The 17,418-nt window shown below is 33.7% G+C and overlaps 1 protein-coding gene across 1 annotated transcript; it reads right to left on the reverse strand.

Moving 5' to 3' along the window:
- Positions 1-14,325: 14,325 nt before the first annotated feature.
- LOC146912410 (uncharacterized) lies at positions 14,326-15,897 on the reverse strand. The gene has a single exon (XM_085720727.1). The coding sequence runs from the start codon at positions 15,895-15,897 to the stop codon at positions 14,326-14,328; it is 1,572 nt and encodes a 523-aa protein (XP_085576853.1).
- Between the last annotated feature and the right edge of the window lie 1,521 nt (positions 15,898-17,418).

A 17,418-nucleotide genomic window follows, 5' to 3' on the forward strand; every position in this document is an offset into this window, starting at 1 on the left:
TTGATTGTATGCGATCAATCACATTTGAGCTGTCTTATCAAGATCTGATGGTCCATAAGTTTGATATTATAGATTTAAAAAAATTAAAATCTATATGAAATTTGAATTGTGCGATCATGAATGAATAATTCAGATGTAGTGACTTTTTACAATTACACTATACATAGTTCAAATTTGTTGTGATTGTGCATGGAAGGTTGTTGTGCCCATAATCAAGCATTTTGTAACATTTTTTTGTATCAAAATTTTTGTTGTGTGCTTTATAATTGGCCTAATATATATAATAATTTCTCTATTATCTTTTAAAAAAGTTCTTACATCTTTCTGATAAGCTATATTTATATGGGAAATGTTAACGAGTGCCCCCGGAGCACTAGTTAAGACCTTTAAATGACAACTTTTCATAAAAATATGTGTAAAAATCAAAATTTTGCTAGGTAAATTTGTTTACTTTTTTGTTTATGTATGCTCTAGACATGAGAGAAAAAACTTAGGACTAAATACAAATAATTTATTGTCATGTAGTGTTTCAACACTTTGCAAATGATTTAACATGTTTGCTATTTTGGGTTTGGAAAGAAAATTCAGATCCAACAAGGACATATTAGAGACCAAGTTCTACCTAGACTAGTCTCCCTAGTCATGTTACTTAGATAGAAACCAAACCTCCCATCTTTTATGCATTCCCAACTAAGGAACATGGTCATGGAGTGTAATGTACTGGCCAGTGGCCACTACAAAAGAGAAAAACAATGTATTGTTTTCAATGGAGACATACAACATATTATTAATTTAGTTTAATATCTGTATATCAACAGTGTAAAAATATTTTACGCAGACATTCAAGCAAATCTTAACATTTTTTTTTGTCTATAAACGGAGTGAAAAGTATAATTTAAAAACTCACACACATATGGGAGATTACATGTTGAAACCAAGTAACCATATAAAATGTCAAACCAAACAATCTTAACATTGCGAGTTGCGCTAGACTCTATTGAAATAATTTTTTATCATAATGTTTAGATATATCATAATGTTTTTTTCTTAAATAGATTAATTTTGATACAATTATAATTAGAGTAAAACAAAATTCAGAGTCAACAAATGACAATCAATCATATCATATGTGTTATTTTAAAATAAAACTAAGTATAATTAAAGTCAAACATATTTCAAAATTGGACGATTACAAGTAATCTCTTGTGTAAGAATTCAAATATAACAATGTATGTTAAAAATCTAATTAAATACAACATCTTAAAACTTAGGCTTCCTTACTAACGGTGGTTGCTTTAGCAGAATGAGCTACACTTCTGAAACGTGATAAACAAGGTTCTAACTTTGTTTGAGAGTGATATTCATATTTAATGTCTAAAATGCCACAAATAAGATTATTGGAGGGAACTTATTTAAAAAACATAGGTTCCGATTACTTTGCCTAATCAAGTTCTATTTTTATTTTATATAAAATGTGTATTAATTTTACTTGTTAACAATGAGATGATGAACTCATGAATTGACCACCAATTGTGTAACTTTTCTTTAGAAACAATGAAAATATCAAAAGAATTATTTTTATTAAATATTTGTTCTAATAAACTACGGACTACGGGCTTGGTGGGCTAGCCCACTTATTTTTATTATTTTTTGTCAACAAGAATTAGCAGAAAAGAAATTATGGAATGTGAAAACAAATAGTATGAAATTTGTGAATCCTGATCATATTACTTTGTCAAAGTAGAAATAACTGGTTATCACACTTCTCATAGTTGCCTTTGAAGCAAAATAAATTATTAGATACACACTTGGAACCATAATATTAAGATTAAGATATATGTTCCAACCTCCCAGCCTCATTTGTATCGTTCCTGTACAATTGGATCAACCTAAATATGAACATTTTCTTGCCATTGTCAACAATGAAATTCATACCCCTTTTATTACTTAATTTAAGATTTGATTTTATAGATTCCGTAAGTATGCCCATCTTTGGGTCTTAAAGTGTATGCAATTATGAGAGATGGATCTTAAATTGCAAAGTTGGTCATTTACCTTTTATTTATTTGAGTCTTCCTATTGGTGGCAATCCACTGCGCTATTTTTTGGCATCAATTGGTTAATGGTATTCACCAAAGACCATCTAATTGGAAGAGTAAAAATATGTCTTATCTTCTCTCCCGTTGTTGGGTAAGCAATGTTGGAAGTTCTATGTTGACCATGGGGTTATGGTATCAAGTCTTAGTAGCAAAATAGGGTCTATATGGAGGTAGAATAAAAGGGCAGGGGTTTCATAGGCGTTTAGTTGGTGGAAAGAGTTATCTGGTATTAGAGATGGTGATGGTGCTCTTAGGGGCCAGTAGGTTTGAGTTTGGAGTGGGCCGTCGAGTGGATGATGGTGAAGATAACTTGTTTTGGAATGATAATGGGTTGCTAGGAGGTGTGATGCGTGTTAGATTTCGTCATCTTTTTTATCTTTTTGTTGGCAATGACATTTCTGTGGTGGAGATGTGCAGACTAAACTGGGGGAGAGGGTTAAGGGAGATAGGTGGAGATGGAGGAGACAATTGTTTGTGTGGAAGGAGAGATTCTACCAAGTGAGGAAATGTTGGAAATTTTGAAGGGTGGTTATGTGGCAGATCTTAACCAGGATCTAGATGTTAAAACTATCCAGCATGGTTTGATTATGGAAGGGCTGCCATGCGTAAAGGTTACTGGGATGGGAGATAGACAGGTGTTTCTGCAAATGAAGGATGGAGGATTGGAAGCGGCTATAGAGCAACATAAAGAGTGGTGGGGGTGATGTTTAAAAGGGTAAGTATTTGGTCTCCACCTATGGTGGCGGTTGAAGTAGCAATAAACGTCACAAGAAAGGGGGGTTTGAATTGTGACCCTTTTTAAATTTTAATTCTGAAAAGAAAATTAAGTATATGTATGCTCAAGAAAGTTCTTGGTTAGTGTTACATGAGTAATAATAGAATATTATAATATTAGGACCAGAGAACTCTGGATAATAAAATAAGTAAAAGGACCAGAAAGTTCTGGAATAAAAGACTGAAATAAATAAAGCAGTAAAGGACCAGAAAACTCTGGATATATAACTGAAATAAATAAAGCGATAAAGGACCAGAAGGTTCTGGATAATTAATTAAGTAGTAAGTTAATTATTTAATTTTAGTTTAAGGACCAGAACACTCTGGAAAATTAATACGATTAGTTATAGTTATATGTGACGGCCAGAATATAAGAGATAAGAGAAGAGAGAGAACACAAGAGATTTATCCTAGTTCACCCAACGTGGGCTACGTCTAGTCCCCACACTTTTAGTGTGAGATTTTTCCACTATAGTTTCAAGCCACCAAATCGTCCTTAGTAGCACTACAGTTCTTGATCACACCAGATCAGTCTAGTCACAATTCTTGATCACACCAGATCAGTCCTATCTCAAACTATTAAGCCCAATAGACTTGAGATCTAAATACAAATTGTTTATGAGAGGTTTAGGTTGTGGATCCTAATTTCTCAACAATTGTTTGAGATTATGATAAAACAAACTTAAAAGATTATGATCCAAATCTAGTGTAAGAGTAGAAGTTTGTTTGTTGTTGAAGAGCTTGAAGAACTTTGATGAATATTCTTGATTGATATTCACGTGAGAGAGACAATTGATTTTGCTTTGAGAGATTATGTATTCTTGTTTGTAAGCTCTTGAGAAACTAAGTGGAGGCATGCTTGCTTTTATAGAAGCTTTGAGCTTCATGAATTAAAGACAGAACCAGCTGTGTTGTCCTTCCATGAAACATCCCATGTGCGTGTGTTTTCTTCTTTGAAGTGCAAGGATGCAAAAAATAAACTCTTTGTGAGTGGCAGAATGTTCTTGAGAACATTCTTTGAGTTCCAGCTGTTTACAGCAAGCATACACGTGAAAGATCACCAGTTGTGATGTGGTGGCCATGTGAACTTGTCTTTATCTTTGTTGTACTTTCAACAGACCAGGCCAGCTTGAGAACATTCTTTGTTTGTTGTAAGCTTTACCAGAACCTTCTTCTTGTGCAGCTTTGATTCTTTCTTCTTTTCTTTAAGACTCACGTGAGTCTTTGGCCTTTTGTCATTGAATATTCTTTTTGTTTGTCAAGCCTTTCCTTGTCATTAGATTGCTTCCTTAAAGTTATTTATCAAAGGTATCTTTCTATCCTTTTTTAGTGAGACAAAGGGAACAATATTTTCTTGCTTTCAATGATGCAAGTGTTATTGGCAGAAAGTGCACTTGTGTCTTTTTGCTCTTTTGCTTTGATGAGATATAAGCTTAGAATGTTCTTCTCTTTAACAAGAACATTTTTCATGAAACAATTCTCACAAAACATATTAGTAGATATCAAGTAAAAACATATATAATGTTTGTGATCTTTAAAACATCAAATAAGGATTTTGTCCTCAACAATCTCCCCCTTTTTGATGATGACAAACATTTATAATTTGTTTTTGATTTTGATATTTAGAAATTGAGATTTTGATAATAATGTGAAATAATTTTATCAATAGCTCCCCCTCAATTTTAGCATTCAAGATTTTTTAAATAACTTGAGAATATATGCAAATTTTGAACCGAAATAACATTGCATTCATATAATGATGCTGATACATATTTTAAGTCCAACAAGGTTCAAATACATAAGATAGCAAAATAGCATAAAGACAAAATATAACATAGCATAATGCAGAAGTACATGGAATATTAATACAAGGCAGCAACATATTCTAAGAAGCAACTAGCAACCTAAAAAATATGTCCTTGTATATATTAAGTGCGCAGCAATACCATTCCAAATAGCAAAAGTACTTCTTATTTTCTCCCCCTTTGTCACATAAAAAAGGAGGGAATGCATCAGAGAATCAAGATGATGGAGAAGATCCATCTGATGAAGATGATTCTGAAGGGACCGGCATGGGCATGGCAGGTGGTGGAGGAAATGGATTTGCCATTGGTGCATCAACACCCCATCTTGCAGCAAGACTTGTGAACCATTGCCTAATCAAAGTTCTTTCCATGGAATCATATACAATATGATTCATAATACCATGCAGAAATTCAAACAGCTTGAGAATGTCTTTCCTAATCCTTCTAATGTTTTTCTCAGTTTTTGAACGCTTAGGAGGGCGCTCATTTATTGAAGGAGGAAGAGAAGCCCCAGTTAGAACATTAAAGGAAGGAGAGGCAGATTTCATAGGAACAGAAGAGTCATAGAATGGTGGATCAGCAAAGAACTTGTCTATTGATTCAGATCGAAAAAGAGCTGAATAACTGTGCCTTGGTGGAGAGATAAAGATAGGAGCAGCAACAGAAACTTTATTTGCTGGAGCAGCTTCTGCAAAGAAGCTTTTCATTGCATCCAAATTTTGAAATTTAGGAAGAATGGGATGTTTGGCAAAATTGTCTAATAGCCTAGCATGTTCTTGTGAGACAGGAGAACTTTCTCTAGGAGTTGTGATTTCATTTTGGAGACAATTCAAAAGGTGTTCCATAGAGATTGGACTTTTCCTTTTGAGACCATGAGATTGAGACACATTTTCAACAGAAGGAGTTACAGACTCAGGTTTGGTTTTCATTTGGTGAACATTATTAGGTCCAAATGTTGAGATTTTGAAACTGGACATCTTGTTTTATCTTGGTTTTCGGGTGTCAAACATTGATTACGTTTGAACCTTTTTAACTGGTGATATCTTATTTTTTCTTGGGAAGGGAAAAAGTAAGCAAAACCCTTGAGAATCGAGGTCCGGGAGTTGTTTTCGCTACGGGAAGGTGTTAGGCACCCATAACGACTATAGTATCCTATAGGAACCGTCTTTAATTTCTACGCGCGCGCTTTATTTTTAAATGCTATTTTGAAAAGTGATATTAAGCCTAAGAGTTTTCTAAGTGAAGAATTGGAGGGAGAAGAATGTGTTTAGATTTTTATTTTAATTGAATTGAAGGAATATTGTTTCCTTGCCTACGTACCCTTTTAAGGGATCAAATCCACCGTAGTTCTCTTCCAAAAATGTTTTTGTTTTTTGTTGGTTGATTTTAAGTTTGAAAAATGAAGTTTGAAGAATGAGAGATTGAGAGGCCTCAAGGGCATAAGATTGGAAAAATGTGAGGTGAGATTAGTTATTTTGCAAAATGTGGTCTAAGTATTATTAAGATTCATTAAGGTTTTTATTTAAGAAAAGAAAAGGAAAATTCAATGGGATTTTGATCCCAAGGTTTATTAAGAAAAGTATTTGGGTGATGTTGGTTCATATTTTTGGAAAATTGATTTTTTTCTAAGTATAAATCCTAGGCATTCATCTAAACATACAATCCTAAACATACATCTAAACATGCATACTCTAAGCATATATCTAAAGTGATGTGTGTGCATGTGTCGGTGTACATCATTAGAGTCCATTGTCATTTACATCATTGGCCTAGATACATTCTATGGTCTTGTAAGAAATTTAAAGGCATAAAGTAAAATATCACAAAAGCTCCTAAGTCTTTACATTCTAAGCCTTGGTAAAACTTAAAGTGCAAGAAATAAGATGGAGGAGGAGATGAGGTATGGAATGCTTATGAATGAATGAAACATGAGATGAAAGGGGTTAGTAGCACCAAACATAATGAAGAAAACAATAAGGCAAGAGAGTATTGAACAAATGGGGGAAAAAACCAATATAAAGTGTTAAGATATACTAGAAACTAACCACAATACTTCAAGATGCATATGGCTCATAATTTTCACACTATTGCAACTTTAAAAGTGGGTTTCAATGCAGCCAAATGTGAGAATTGGAGGTTCATGCTCAAATTGCAAGATTATGACTCATTCCTAGATGTACTTAACACTTTATTTTCACAAACAAGCATTATTATGCCTTGTAAAACAAGTAACCAACTACACATATTCACATGCAGCAAGAAAGCACACACAAGTAGTAGCTAAAACCTCACAAAATTATATGGTATAGGTCACAAACATTTATCAAGAAATTGGAATTAGAATCAAGCATATTTTCATCAATTTTTAATATAAAAACATCACAAAATAGCAAGAAAATTACCACATTATCTTTCACCAACTTTTAATATGTAAAGTCATTGTAAAAATACCACAAAGTTATCAAGAAATGGGTGTGAAAATTTTTAGAAGTTTTAAGAATTTTTAGACACAAAAAATCATGTAAACTTTCACAAATTTTAACAAAATTAATGAACAATTAGCTAGAAAATACTACATATTTTTTAATCAAGATTTACCACATAACAACATCACAAAAACATCAAGAACATGATTCAAGAACCTATGGAAATTTTTAGGGATTTTACCAAAGATTTTGAAACATGCAGGGGTGTAAACAGCAAGCAAATAACCAAAACACATAGACAGGGAGGGTGTGCATAGCAAAACAGTCAAGCAGGCATGGAATTGGGCTTAGGAGGCGGGTTAGGGTTGGAACCATGGGTTGAACCGGTTCAGTGGCCTATATAAGGCCTTGAACCGGTCCAATGCTCACTTTCCCACTCCCTTTCTCTCACTAAAACGAAACTAGAGAGAGAGAGTCTGCAAATGACTCTCTCTTCTCCGACGAGACCTTCCTTCTCCGACGTGGTGGCCCATGGTGGCGCCGCCGCGTCGGAGTTTCAATCTACTCCGATCTAAAAACCAAACACATCTTCTTAAAGCTCTTTCTCTCCTCTTTATGATTTCGAAAACGTTTTCTTGAAAAGGAGCTTAGATCAGAGTAGATCTACGGTTGAATCGTTCGGTTTTATGTTTCCAAAACTTTTTCGAATCTCATGAAACGAAACCCTAATCTACTTTATCTTCTTCACTGATTATGAAATTGAACTCGTATTTGAAAAGTAAACGGTGAATCTTCGTAATTTTTCAGCTTAGGGTTTTGTTTCGAACTTTCTTTGAATCTCTTCGAAGTTTTTACTTCGATTCACCGTTTATTTTCGATCTTGAGCCTTCGATGATGATTTAAAGTGCAAGGCAAGAAGGTTCTTTGAATATACCTGGATTTTAATGGATGTTCGAACGAAAATCCTTGAGAAAAACTTCTGATTCTTCTTCTTCTCACTCTCCTTGTCTCTGTGATCGCTTGAATTTGTCACCTACGTGGCGAATTGGAGCTCAAATTGCAGAGGAGACGGTTCAAGGATGAAGATTCTGCAAAGAATCACTAAGGACCGTCAAGAATTCTCTTGACCCTAGCTTCGAATACGATCCTGGAAAATTAGGGTTTGCACTTGTCCTTTTCGTTCTTGACGAAATTGATGCTTCTAATGATTTTGTGATGCTTGATTCTGTATGAATTGATGAATTTTGGATGTGGATTCGATGATTTTTGTTGGAATTGTGGATGAAGGAAACGGTTAGGGTTTGAAGATTCGTTGAATCTTCAAACTGTTCTTGAGTTTTTCTGGATTTTGATCTTTTATTTTGGAGAGAGGAATTGAAAATGTGTTTGTGGTGATTTTGCTGAGTTGTTAAAATCTCAATGGAATGGTAATGATTGGGGCCTTTTATAGGCTGCCATATGTAGTTTCTGGACCAATAGCAGCATGCCACGTGATCATGAGTTTGTAACTAACTTTTGGACCATTCTGCAATTTCCAGGACTTAAAGGACTTTCCTGCAAAAAAAAAGTAAGGACCAATCTGCAATTTATTGAAATTAAAGGACTGGACTGTAATTGACTCAAAAGGACTGAACTGCAATTATTAAAAATTGGGGACTAAAATGCAAAATGACACAAAGGACTAAAAAAAATAATTAATAATAAAATTGGTAAAAAACGTAATTTGGAAACAACGTAAAGTGAAACGATTAAAATTGACAAAACGGACTAAAACGAACCAATGGCTTAAATGAGGTACTTTAAAGTAACCTCTCTCTGCCGAAATTTTGTTTGAAATGACCAAAATGCCCCTGGGGCTAAAACGACTAAAAAAGACTCAGATGCAAATTTAAAAATGGATTTTTAACAGAGAATCGAAGCAAGAACTTATATAAGCAAAATTAAAAGACTCAGAGACAATTTCAGGGACTAATCAGAGTTTTAACACTTGAAAAGACTAAAATGCCCCTAGGGGCTAAACTGACCCAAAATGACTTCAAATGCAACTTTTGAAATGGATTTTGACATAGAATTGAAATGGAGACTTATTCAAACTATTTGAAAGGACTCAAACAAACTTTAAAAGACTGAAAGAAATTTTAACATAGGAAATGACTAAAATACCCTTTTTCATGAATTTTGCAAATAATATTGAAATAAAATGCAGAGAAAGATGTAATTGCTCAGAGACAGTTCAAATGACTTGAAATGCAAGAAAAGAAGAATTGAGTTAGTATTTTTAGGTCCAAAATTAGGGTATAACACATCTCATCATGCAAAGGGACTTTGAGTAACCTAAAGATTTTGCATAGGGCCATTCCATATGGGACAGTGCTTGTTTTGTGTGTGGAGTTAGCAGCAAGCATCATATTTTTAAGAATGATATATGGGAGATTAACTTGTTCTCCAGTGAACATGTGATAGATTAACAGAATGTCATTGTGAGAGATGTGATTGAAAGTGCCATTCTTAGGAAGAAGGCTGTTGTGACACATATTTGCAAGGATTTGTGTGGTGTGTAACAGATTTAAATAAGATAAATCAGTTGCATTTGGTTGGTAAATGGTATCAAAAACAGTAGTACGATCTAGATGAAGTACATCATACCAATCATCACCAAACACAGCTGGACCCTCTAGAGGTATGTTGAATAATTTAGCTATTGTTTCTAAGTTGATTTCTATCTTGACCCCCTTAATGTGAGAAATGATCAAATTCTTTTCTGGATAGCATTCAGCCGTATAATAAAAAGCTTGAACAGCTTCTGGGTAATACTTTTCCCTAATTTGTAGGAATGGAACCCAACCTAAAGCATCAGGATATTGTTTGACAAAGATTTCAGCATCTTGAAGTTTTTCAAAATCAAAGTATCTACCTACCCCAATAGGTTTAGATGCCCATTTGTCAAAAAAAATTTTGGTTAACTCAGGATTGATTAGAGGAATGCGACTAGACTTATACACAGATAGATTATGAGATTTACCCTTTTTTGAAACTGACTGCTTGATTGGAGAAGGTTCTGAGTCTTCAGTGAGCTTTCTCTTTCCCTTATTCCTGATTCGAGCGCTTTCCCTACAACATTCTGGAGCAGCTTGAGCTTCTTCTTCTTGTTGCACAGGAGACTTTGGAACTTCCTTTGGAGTTTCGATTGGAGAAGGAGGTTTCTCAGAGGCAACTTCAGCAGAGATTGGTTCTGGTTCAACAAAATCATCCTGATTTTGTTCGTTTTCCTTATTTGTAGGTGGATTAGTCGTTTCAGCAGCTGGAGCGGTTTTCTGAGGAATAGGTTTAGGGTTTGGTTGTTGAGAAATTTCCTCATCTGAGTCACTTATTTCATAAATAGTATTATCTGCTTCTCCCTTTTTCTTCGTTCCTTTTGCAGATAGTAACCTGTTGGATCTTCTTCGTACGAGTGGTGGACGAAGTGATGGAGCTGAGTTTGCCTTCTTTGCCTGAGTTTTAAGATGTGGGGGTGTTTGATTTATGTTTGGAGCTATGGCTTGGAAGAGTGGTGGTAGGAAGAAAGATAAAGGAACAACTTGTTCTGGAGGAGAGGGTTTGGTTGAAGGATTTTGGAGAGAAGGTTCTTTAATGAGGTTAGGGTTTGAAGAAAGTTTGGTTTTTGATTCGTTCTGGGGAGAGGTGTGAGGAGTAGCTTCAGTTGGAGTTTGGTATTCTGAGGATTCTGGTGAGGCCGGTGGAGGATTTGCCGGCGAAGATGGCCGTGAGGGTGGTGAAGGAGAGCGAGGTGGAGAAGGAGATGGTGAAGGAGTTCGAAAGTTTGCATGGTTTCCTTTTGTTCTTGCCATTGTTGTAAGAGTGAAAAGTTTGATTTTTTATGGAAGAGGGTTTGGAGTTTTATAGAAGATGATGGATTTTTGTTTTTGGTAGTTTTGCAGAAGAAGAGAAAGAGTTTCGTTTTAGGGAAGAGAGAAGGAAGTACAACATGATTTGATTGAGAGTGGTTTTGGGAACAATAGAGAGTTCAGGTGGGCCTTACTTAGTGATGTGATTAGCATCAAACTTGCCTTGGGCAGTGTCAAATTTATTTTTAGAGTAAGCTAATGATGATTTAGTTCACTTAACTAGAGAATTATAACTAAACAAGTTTTGAGCGTGAGCCCCACACAAGTACACATATAAAAAATGTTCTAAAGACATTCTAAGAGTTATCATCCTATTTTTTATGAGGATTTTGAATAATATTTAATTTTTTTTAATAAAATTAAATCTATCTTCTACCAGAGGTTTAGTGAATATATCTGCTAATTGATTTTCAGTGTCACAAAGATTAATTCAATTTCTTTTTTATTCACATGATCTCGAATAAAATGATGTTTTATCTCAATATGTTTTGATCTTGAATGTTGAATGGTATTTTTTGATAAATTTATAGCACTAGTATTATCACAAAATACTGGAATATTTGTGTACCTTTCTGAGAAATCTTCGAGTTGATTTCTTATCCATAATACCTGGGAGCAACAATTTGCTGCTGACACGTATTCTGCTTCAGTGGTTGATAAAGCGATTGTGTTTTGTTTTCTACATGACCAACTGATAAGTGCATTTCCAAGAAACTGACATGCACCACTTGTACTTTTTCTTTCGATTTTGTCTCCAGCATAGTCAGCATCACAATACGCTATTAAGTCAAAAGAAGAACCTTTTCTATACCAAAGGCCAAGATCAGTAGTACCAACTAGATATCTAAAAATTCTTTTTACAGCAGTTAAATGAGATTCTTTAGGAGATGTTTGAAAACGTGCACATAGTCCAACTGCAAAGACAATATATGGTCTACTAGCAGTTAAGTACAACAGAGATCCAATCATGCCTCTGTATTCTTTTTCAGAAATAGTTTTTCCGTTTTCATCTTTGTCTAAACTTGAAGACGGATGCATGGGAGTTACCATTATTTTGGCTTCATTCATTTTATATTTTTTGAGAAGATCTTTAATATATTTTTCTTGACAAATAAATATTCCATTTGATTCTTGTTTAATTTGTAAACCGAGAAAAAATCTTAATTCTTCCATCATACTCATTTCAAATTCACTTTGCATGAGACCGGAAAATTCTTCACACATTTTTTCATCTGTTGATCCAAATATAATATCATCAACATATATTTGAACAATAAGAAAATTTGTTTTATCATCTTTTCTAAAAAGTGTTGTGTCAATTTTTCCTCTAGAAAATTTATTTTTGATTAAGAATGTACTTAACCTCTCATACCAAGCTCGAGGAGCTTGCTTTAGACCATATAGTGCCTTTGTTAGTTTAAAGACATAATGAGGTTTATTTGTGCTTTCAAAACCGGGAGGTTGGTGCACATAAACTTCTTCATTTAAGAATCCATTTAAAAATGCACTTTTAACATCCATTTGAAAAAGTTTAATGTTTTTATGAGATGCATATGCAAGAAGAATACGAATTGCTTCTAACCTTTCTACTGGAGCAAAAGTTTCATCATAGTCAATACCTTCTTGTTGATTATATCCTTGTGCAACAAGTCTAGCTTTATTTCTAATGACTTTACCTTCTTCATCTAGTTTGTTTCTGAAGACCCATCTTGTTCCAATTACACTTTGATCTTTAGGTTTAGAAACAAGAGTCCATACCTCATTCTTTTCAAATTGAGTTAGTTCTTCTTTCATGGCATTTATCCATGATTCTTCACATATTGATTCCTTTATATTTTTTGGTTCGATATGTGATATCATTGCCATGTTACCATCATTGTTCATAAAAGATCGTCTTGTTCTTATCCCATCAGATGTATCTCCAATGATTTGCTCAGGAGGATGATCACCAATGGTCTTCCAACTCCTTGGTGGTGCTTGTGGAGACTGTTCTTGATTGTCTTCATTTTCTTTTTGAGAAATTTCTTCTTCATCTTCTTTGTTAATTATTAGATCATCGAATTCATCAAAGACAACATGCATACTAATTTCCATAGTTTGGTTTCTTAGATTAAAAATTCTGTATCCTCTGGAATTTGTTGCATATCCTAGAAATATTCCTTTATCTGATTTTGAATCAAATTTTCCTAGATTTTCTTTATCATTTAAAATATAACAATAACACCCAAAAATGTGAAAATAAGAGATGTTAGGTTTTTTATTTTTCCAAAGTTCATATGGGGTTTTGTTCAAGATTTTTCTAATAGAGACACGATTTATAATATAGCAAGAAGTATTTATGACTTCAGCCCAAAAATATTTTTCTACACTTGATTCACTAATCATTGTTCTTGCCATTTCTTGTAATGTTCTATTTTTTATTTCAACTACTCCATTTTGCTGAGGAGTTCTTGCGCATGAAAAATTGTGTGATATTTCTTGTTCATTAAAAAAGTTTTTAAAATATGCATTTTCAAATTCTCCTCCATGATCACTTTTTACAGAAATGATTTTTAATTCTTTTTCATTTTGAACTGATGTGCAAAAAGTTTTAAATGCTTCAAAGGCTTCATCTTTATGTTTTAAAAATAACACCCATGTATATCTGGAAAAATCATCAACTATAACAAATCCATATTGTTTTCCACTTAGACTAGCAGTTCTAACAGGGCCGAATAAATCTATGTGAAGAAGTTCGAGAGGCCTTTGAGTAGAAATATCATTTATAGGTTTAAAACTGCTTTTAACTTGGTTTCCTCTTGTGCATGCTTCACATATTTTATCTTTTTCAAAATTTATTTTTGGAAGCCCTCTAACTAGATCAAGTTGAGAAATTTTTGAAATAGTTTTCATACTTACATGTCCAGCTCTTTTGTGCCAAATCCATTTGTCTTTTTCAAAACCCATAAAACATGATTCGGCTGGAAGATCATCTAAGTATAAAACATATAAGTTCTTTATTCTAGAACCGGTGAAAAAAGTTTTTCCTGAGGATATTTGTTTTACTTCACATATGTTGGTTTTAAAACTAACTTCAAAACCACTATCACATAATTGACTTATGCTTAGCAGATTGTGTTTTAATCCTTCAACATATTGAACTTTTTCAATTTTTGCAGTATTTTTCTTACCAATAATACCTTTACCTTTAATTTTACCTTTGTCATTATTTCCAAAGGTAACCAGTCCTCCTTCTTTCTTTTCGAAGGAGATGAAACATTGTTTATCCCCTGTCATGTGCCTTGAACAACCACTGTCCAAGTACCATGGCTTTTTCCTAGCATTTTGAGAGGATTCCTGCATTTTGAGTTAGTTGTCCCTTAGGTACCCATGATGAATAGGGTCCTTTGTGGTTAGTTTTCTTAAGCTCAAGATTTTTAATCTTGAGAAAACAATTTATTTCTAAGTGACCTATTCTTTTGCAATATAAACATTCTTTTCTCTTCAATCTAAGAGAATGTTCTTGAGAATGTTCTGGGTTCATTTGATGAGAATGTTCTAGTCTTGTTTCTCTTTTCTTATGAAAGCAAAACCTTTCAAGATGTCCATTTTTGTTACAAAAGGAACATTTCATTTTATCCTTTTCAGGTATAAAGAAATTTTCATACATTTTTTGGTTTTTGGAAATATCAAAACCTAAACCAGCTTTATCAAATATTCCTGCTTGAGAACCCATAATATTTTGAAATGTTTCAGTTGATTTGATAAAATGATTAAGATCATTTCTGAGTTCTTTAATTTCGATCTTTAGCAAATCATTTTCAGTAACTTTAGAAGTTTCTGGAAATTTATTTTTGCTAAGGTTTTTGATTTTTTCAGTTGCTTGAAAATATGAATCTTGCAAGTTTTGAATGATTTTCTTTAGATTATCATTCAAGACTTGAAGTTTTTCTTTTTCTTCTTTTATCTCAAGAACTTCTTTTTGCAGAGAATGACATTTGTTTGTGAAGAAATTTGAGTCGAATAATAGACTATCAATTGTATTCTCTAGATCCTTATTGTTAGTAATAATTTGTTCTTCGTTATCAATAGTAAAATCTAAAAGAGGTTTGTCAAAGAGAAATACCTCGTCATTTTCTGAGTTTGCCATTAGACAAAGATTTGCTTCAATGTCTTCTTCTTTTGGTTCTTCAAGATCATCCCATGTAAACATGGATTTTGAGTAGGGCGGTTTCTTTTGACTCTTCTTGTTTAGTGGGCATTCATTTTTGTAATGTCCTTGTTTGTTGCATCCATAGCAGGTTACTTGACTTTTGTCTGTATCTCCTTTAGAATTTTCGTTTCTATTTGGAAAGTATCTTCTAATCATTCTTTGAATTTTCTTTGTGATGAGTGCTAGTTCATCTTCTGCTTCTTCTTGAATGATTTCTTCTTCTTCGGTTTCTTTGATCTCTTCATTTTGTGTGGGTGAAATTTCTTGATCGTTTTGGGAAGCTTTTAGAGCGATCATTTTGCCTTTTCTCATTGGTTTATCTTCTTGAAGTAATGTCTCATGAGCTTTTAGTGATCCGATGAGATCTTCAAGAGCTAAAGTGTTTAGGTCTTTAGCTTGAGTGATTGCAGTGACCATGGGTCTCCATTGAGTTGGAAGACACCTCAGTATTTTTCTTATTCTGTCGTGGGTAGAATAAGTTTTTCCAAGTGATCTTAGTTCATTGACTATAGATGTGAATCTAGAGTACATTTCATCAATGTTTTCATCTTCAATCATTTCAAAGATTTCAAACTTTCTAACACCAATGTCAATTCTTGTTTCTTTAACATGGCTTGTTCCTTCATGATGAACCTTGAGAGTATCCCACACCTTTTTTGCAGTATCGCATTCATCAACTCTTTCACATTCTTCCATGCTTAGTGCACATGATAGAAAGAGTCGAGCTTTAGAATTTAAGAGTATTTTTTCTTTATCTTCTTTTGTCCATGAAGCCTCTGGTGTAATTACTTTTTTTTTAGTAATATCATCAGTTGTCATAGGTATATGGTTTCCGTCTGTTATTATTTTCCACATATCCACATCTTGAGATCTTAAGAATAGTTCCATTTTTCCTTTCCAATAGTAATAGTTTTTTCCATTGAAGTATGATGGTCTAGTACATGAGAGACCTTCTGGTATGTATTTTTCTTTTGACATTGCTTCTTTCTGAATCTTTTTCCAACACGTGTTAAGTGTTTTTTGTTTGGAACCGGGCTCTGATGCCAATTGAAGTAGCAATAAACGTCACAAGAAAGGGGGGTTTGAATTGTGACCCTTTTTAAATTTTAATTCTGAAAAGAAAATTAAGTATATGTATGCTCAAGAAAGTTCTTGGTTAGTGTTACGTGAGTAATAATAGAATATTATAATATTAGGACCAGAGAACTCTGGATAATAAAATAAGTAAAAGGACCAGAAAGTTCTGGAATAAAAGACTGAAATAAATAAAGCAGTAAAGGACCAGAAAACTCTGGATATATAACTGAAATAAATAAAGCGATAAAGGACCAGAAGGTTCTGGATAATTAATTAAGTAGTAAGTTAATTATTTAATTTTAGTTTAAGGACCAGAACACTTTGGAAAATTAATACGATTAGTTATAGTTATATGTGGCGGCCAGAATATAAGAGATAAGAGAAGAGAGAGAACACAAGAGATTTATCCTAGTTCACCCAACGTGGGCTACGTCTAGTCCCCACACTTTTAGTGTGAGATTTTTCCACTATAGTTTCAAGCCACCAAATCGTCCTTAGTAGCACTACAGTTCTTGATCACACCAGATCAGTCTAGTCACAATTCTTGATCACACCAGATCAGTCCTATCTCAAACTATTAAACCCAATAGACTTGAGATCTAAATACAAATTGTTTATGAGAGGTTTAGGTTGTGGATCCTAAATTCTCAACACTTGTTTGAGATTATGATAAAACAAACTTAAAGGATTATGATCCAAATCTAGTGTAAGAGTAGAAGTTTGTTTGTTGTTGAAGAGCTTGAAGAACTTTGATGAATATTCTTGATTGATATTCACGTGAGAGAGACAATTGATTTTGCTTTGAGAGATTATGTATTCTTGTTTGTAAGCTCTTGAGAAACTAAGTGGAGGCATGCTTGCTTTTATAGAAGCTTTGAGCTTCATGAATTAAAGACAGAACCAGCTGTGTTGTCCTTCCATGAAACATCCCATGTGCGTGTGTTTTCTTTTTTGAAGTGCAAGGATGCAAAAAATGAACTCTTTGTGAGTGGCAGAATGTTCTTGAGAACATTCTTTGAGTTCCAGCTGTTTACAGCAAGCATACACGTGAAAGATCACCAGCTGTGATGTGGTGGCCATGTGAACTTGTCTTTATCTTTGTTGTACTTTCAACAGACCAGCTTGAGAACATTCTTTGTT

This window comes from Medicago sativa, chromosome 6 (assembly GCF_051527215.1).
Source record: "Medicago sativa cultivar Bolivia chromosome 6, Bolivia_mono, whole genome shotgun sequence".
NCBI classification, from domain to species: Eukaryota; Viridiplantae; Streptophyta; class Magnoliopsida; order Fabales; family Fabaceae; genus Medicago; species Medicago sativa.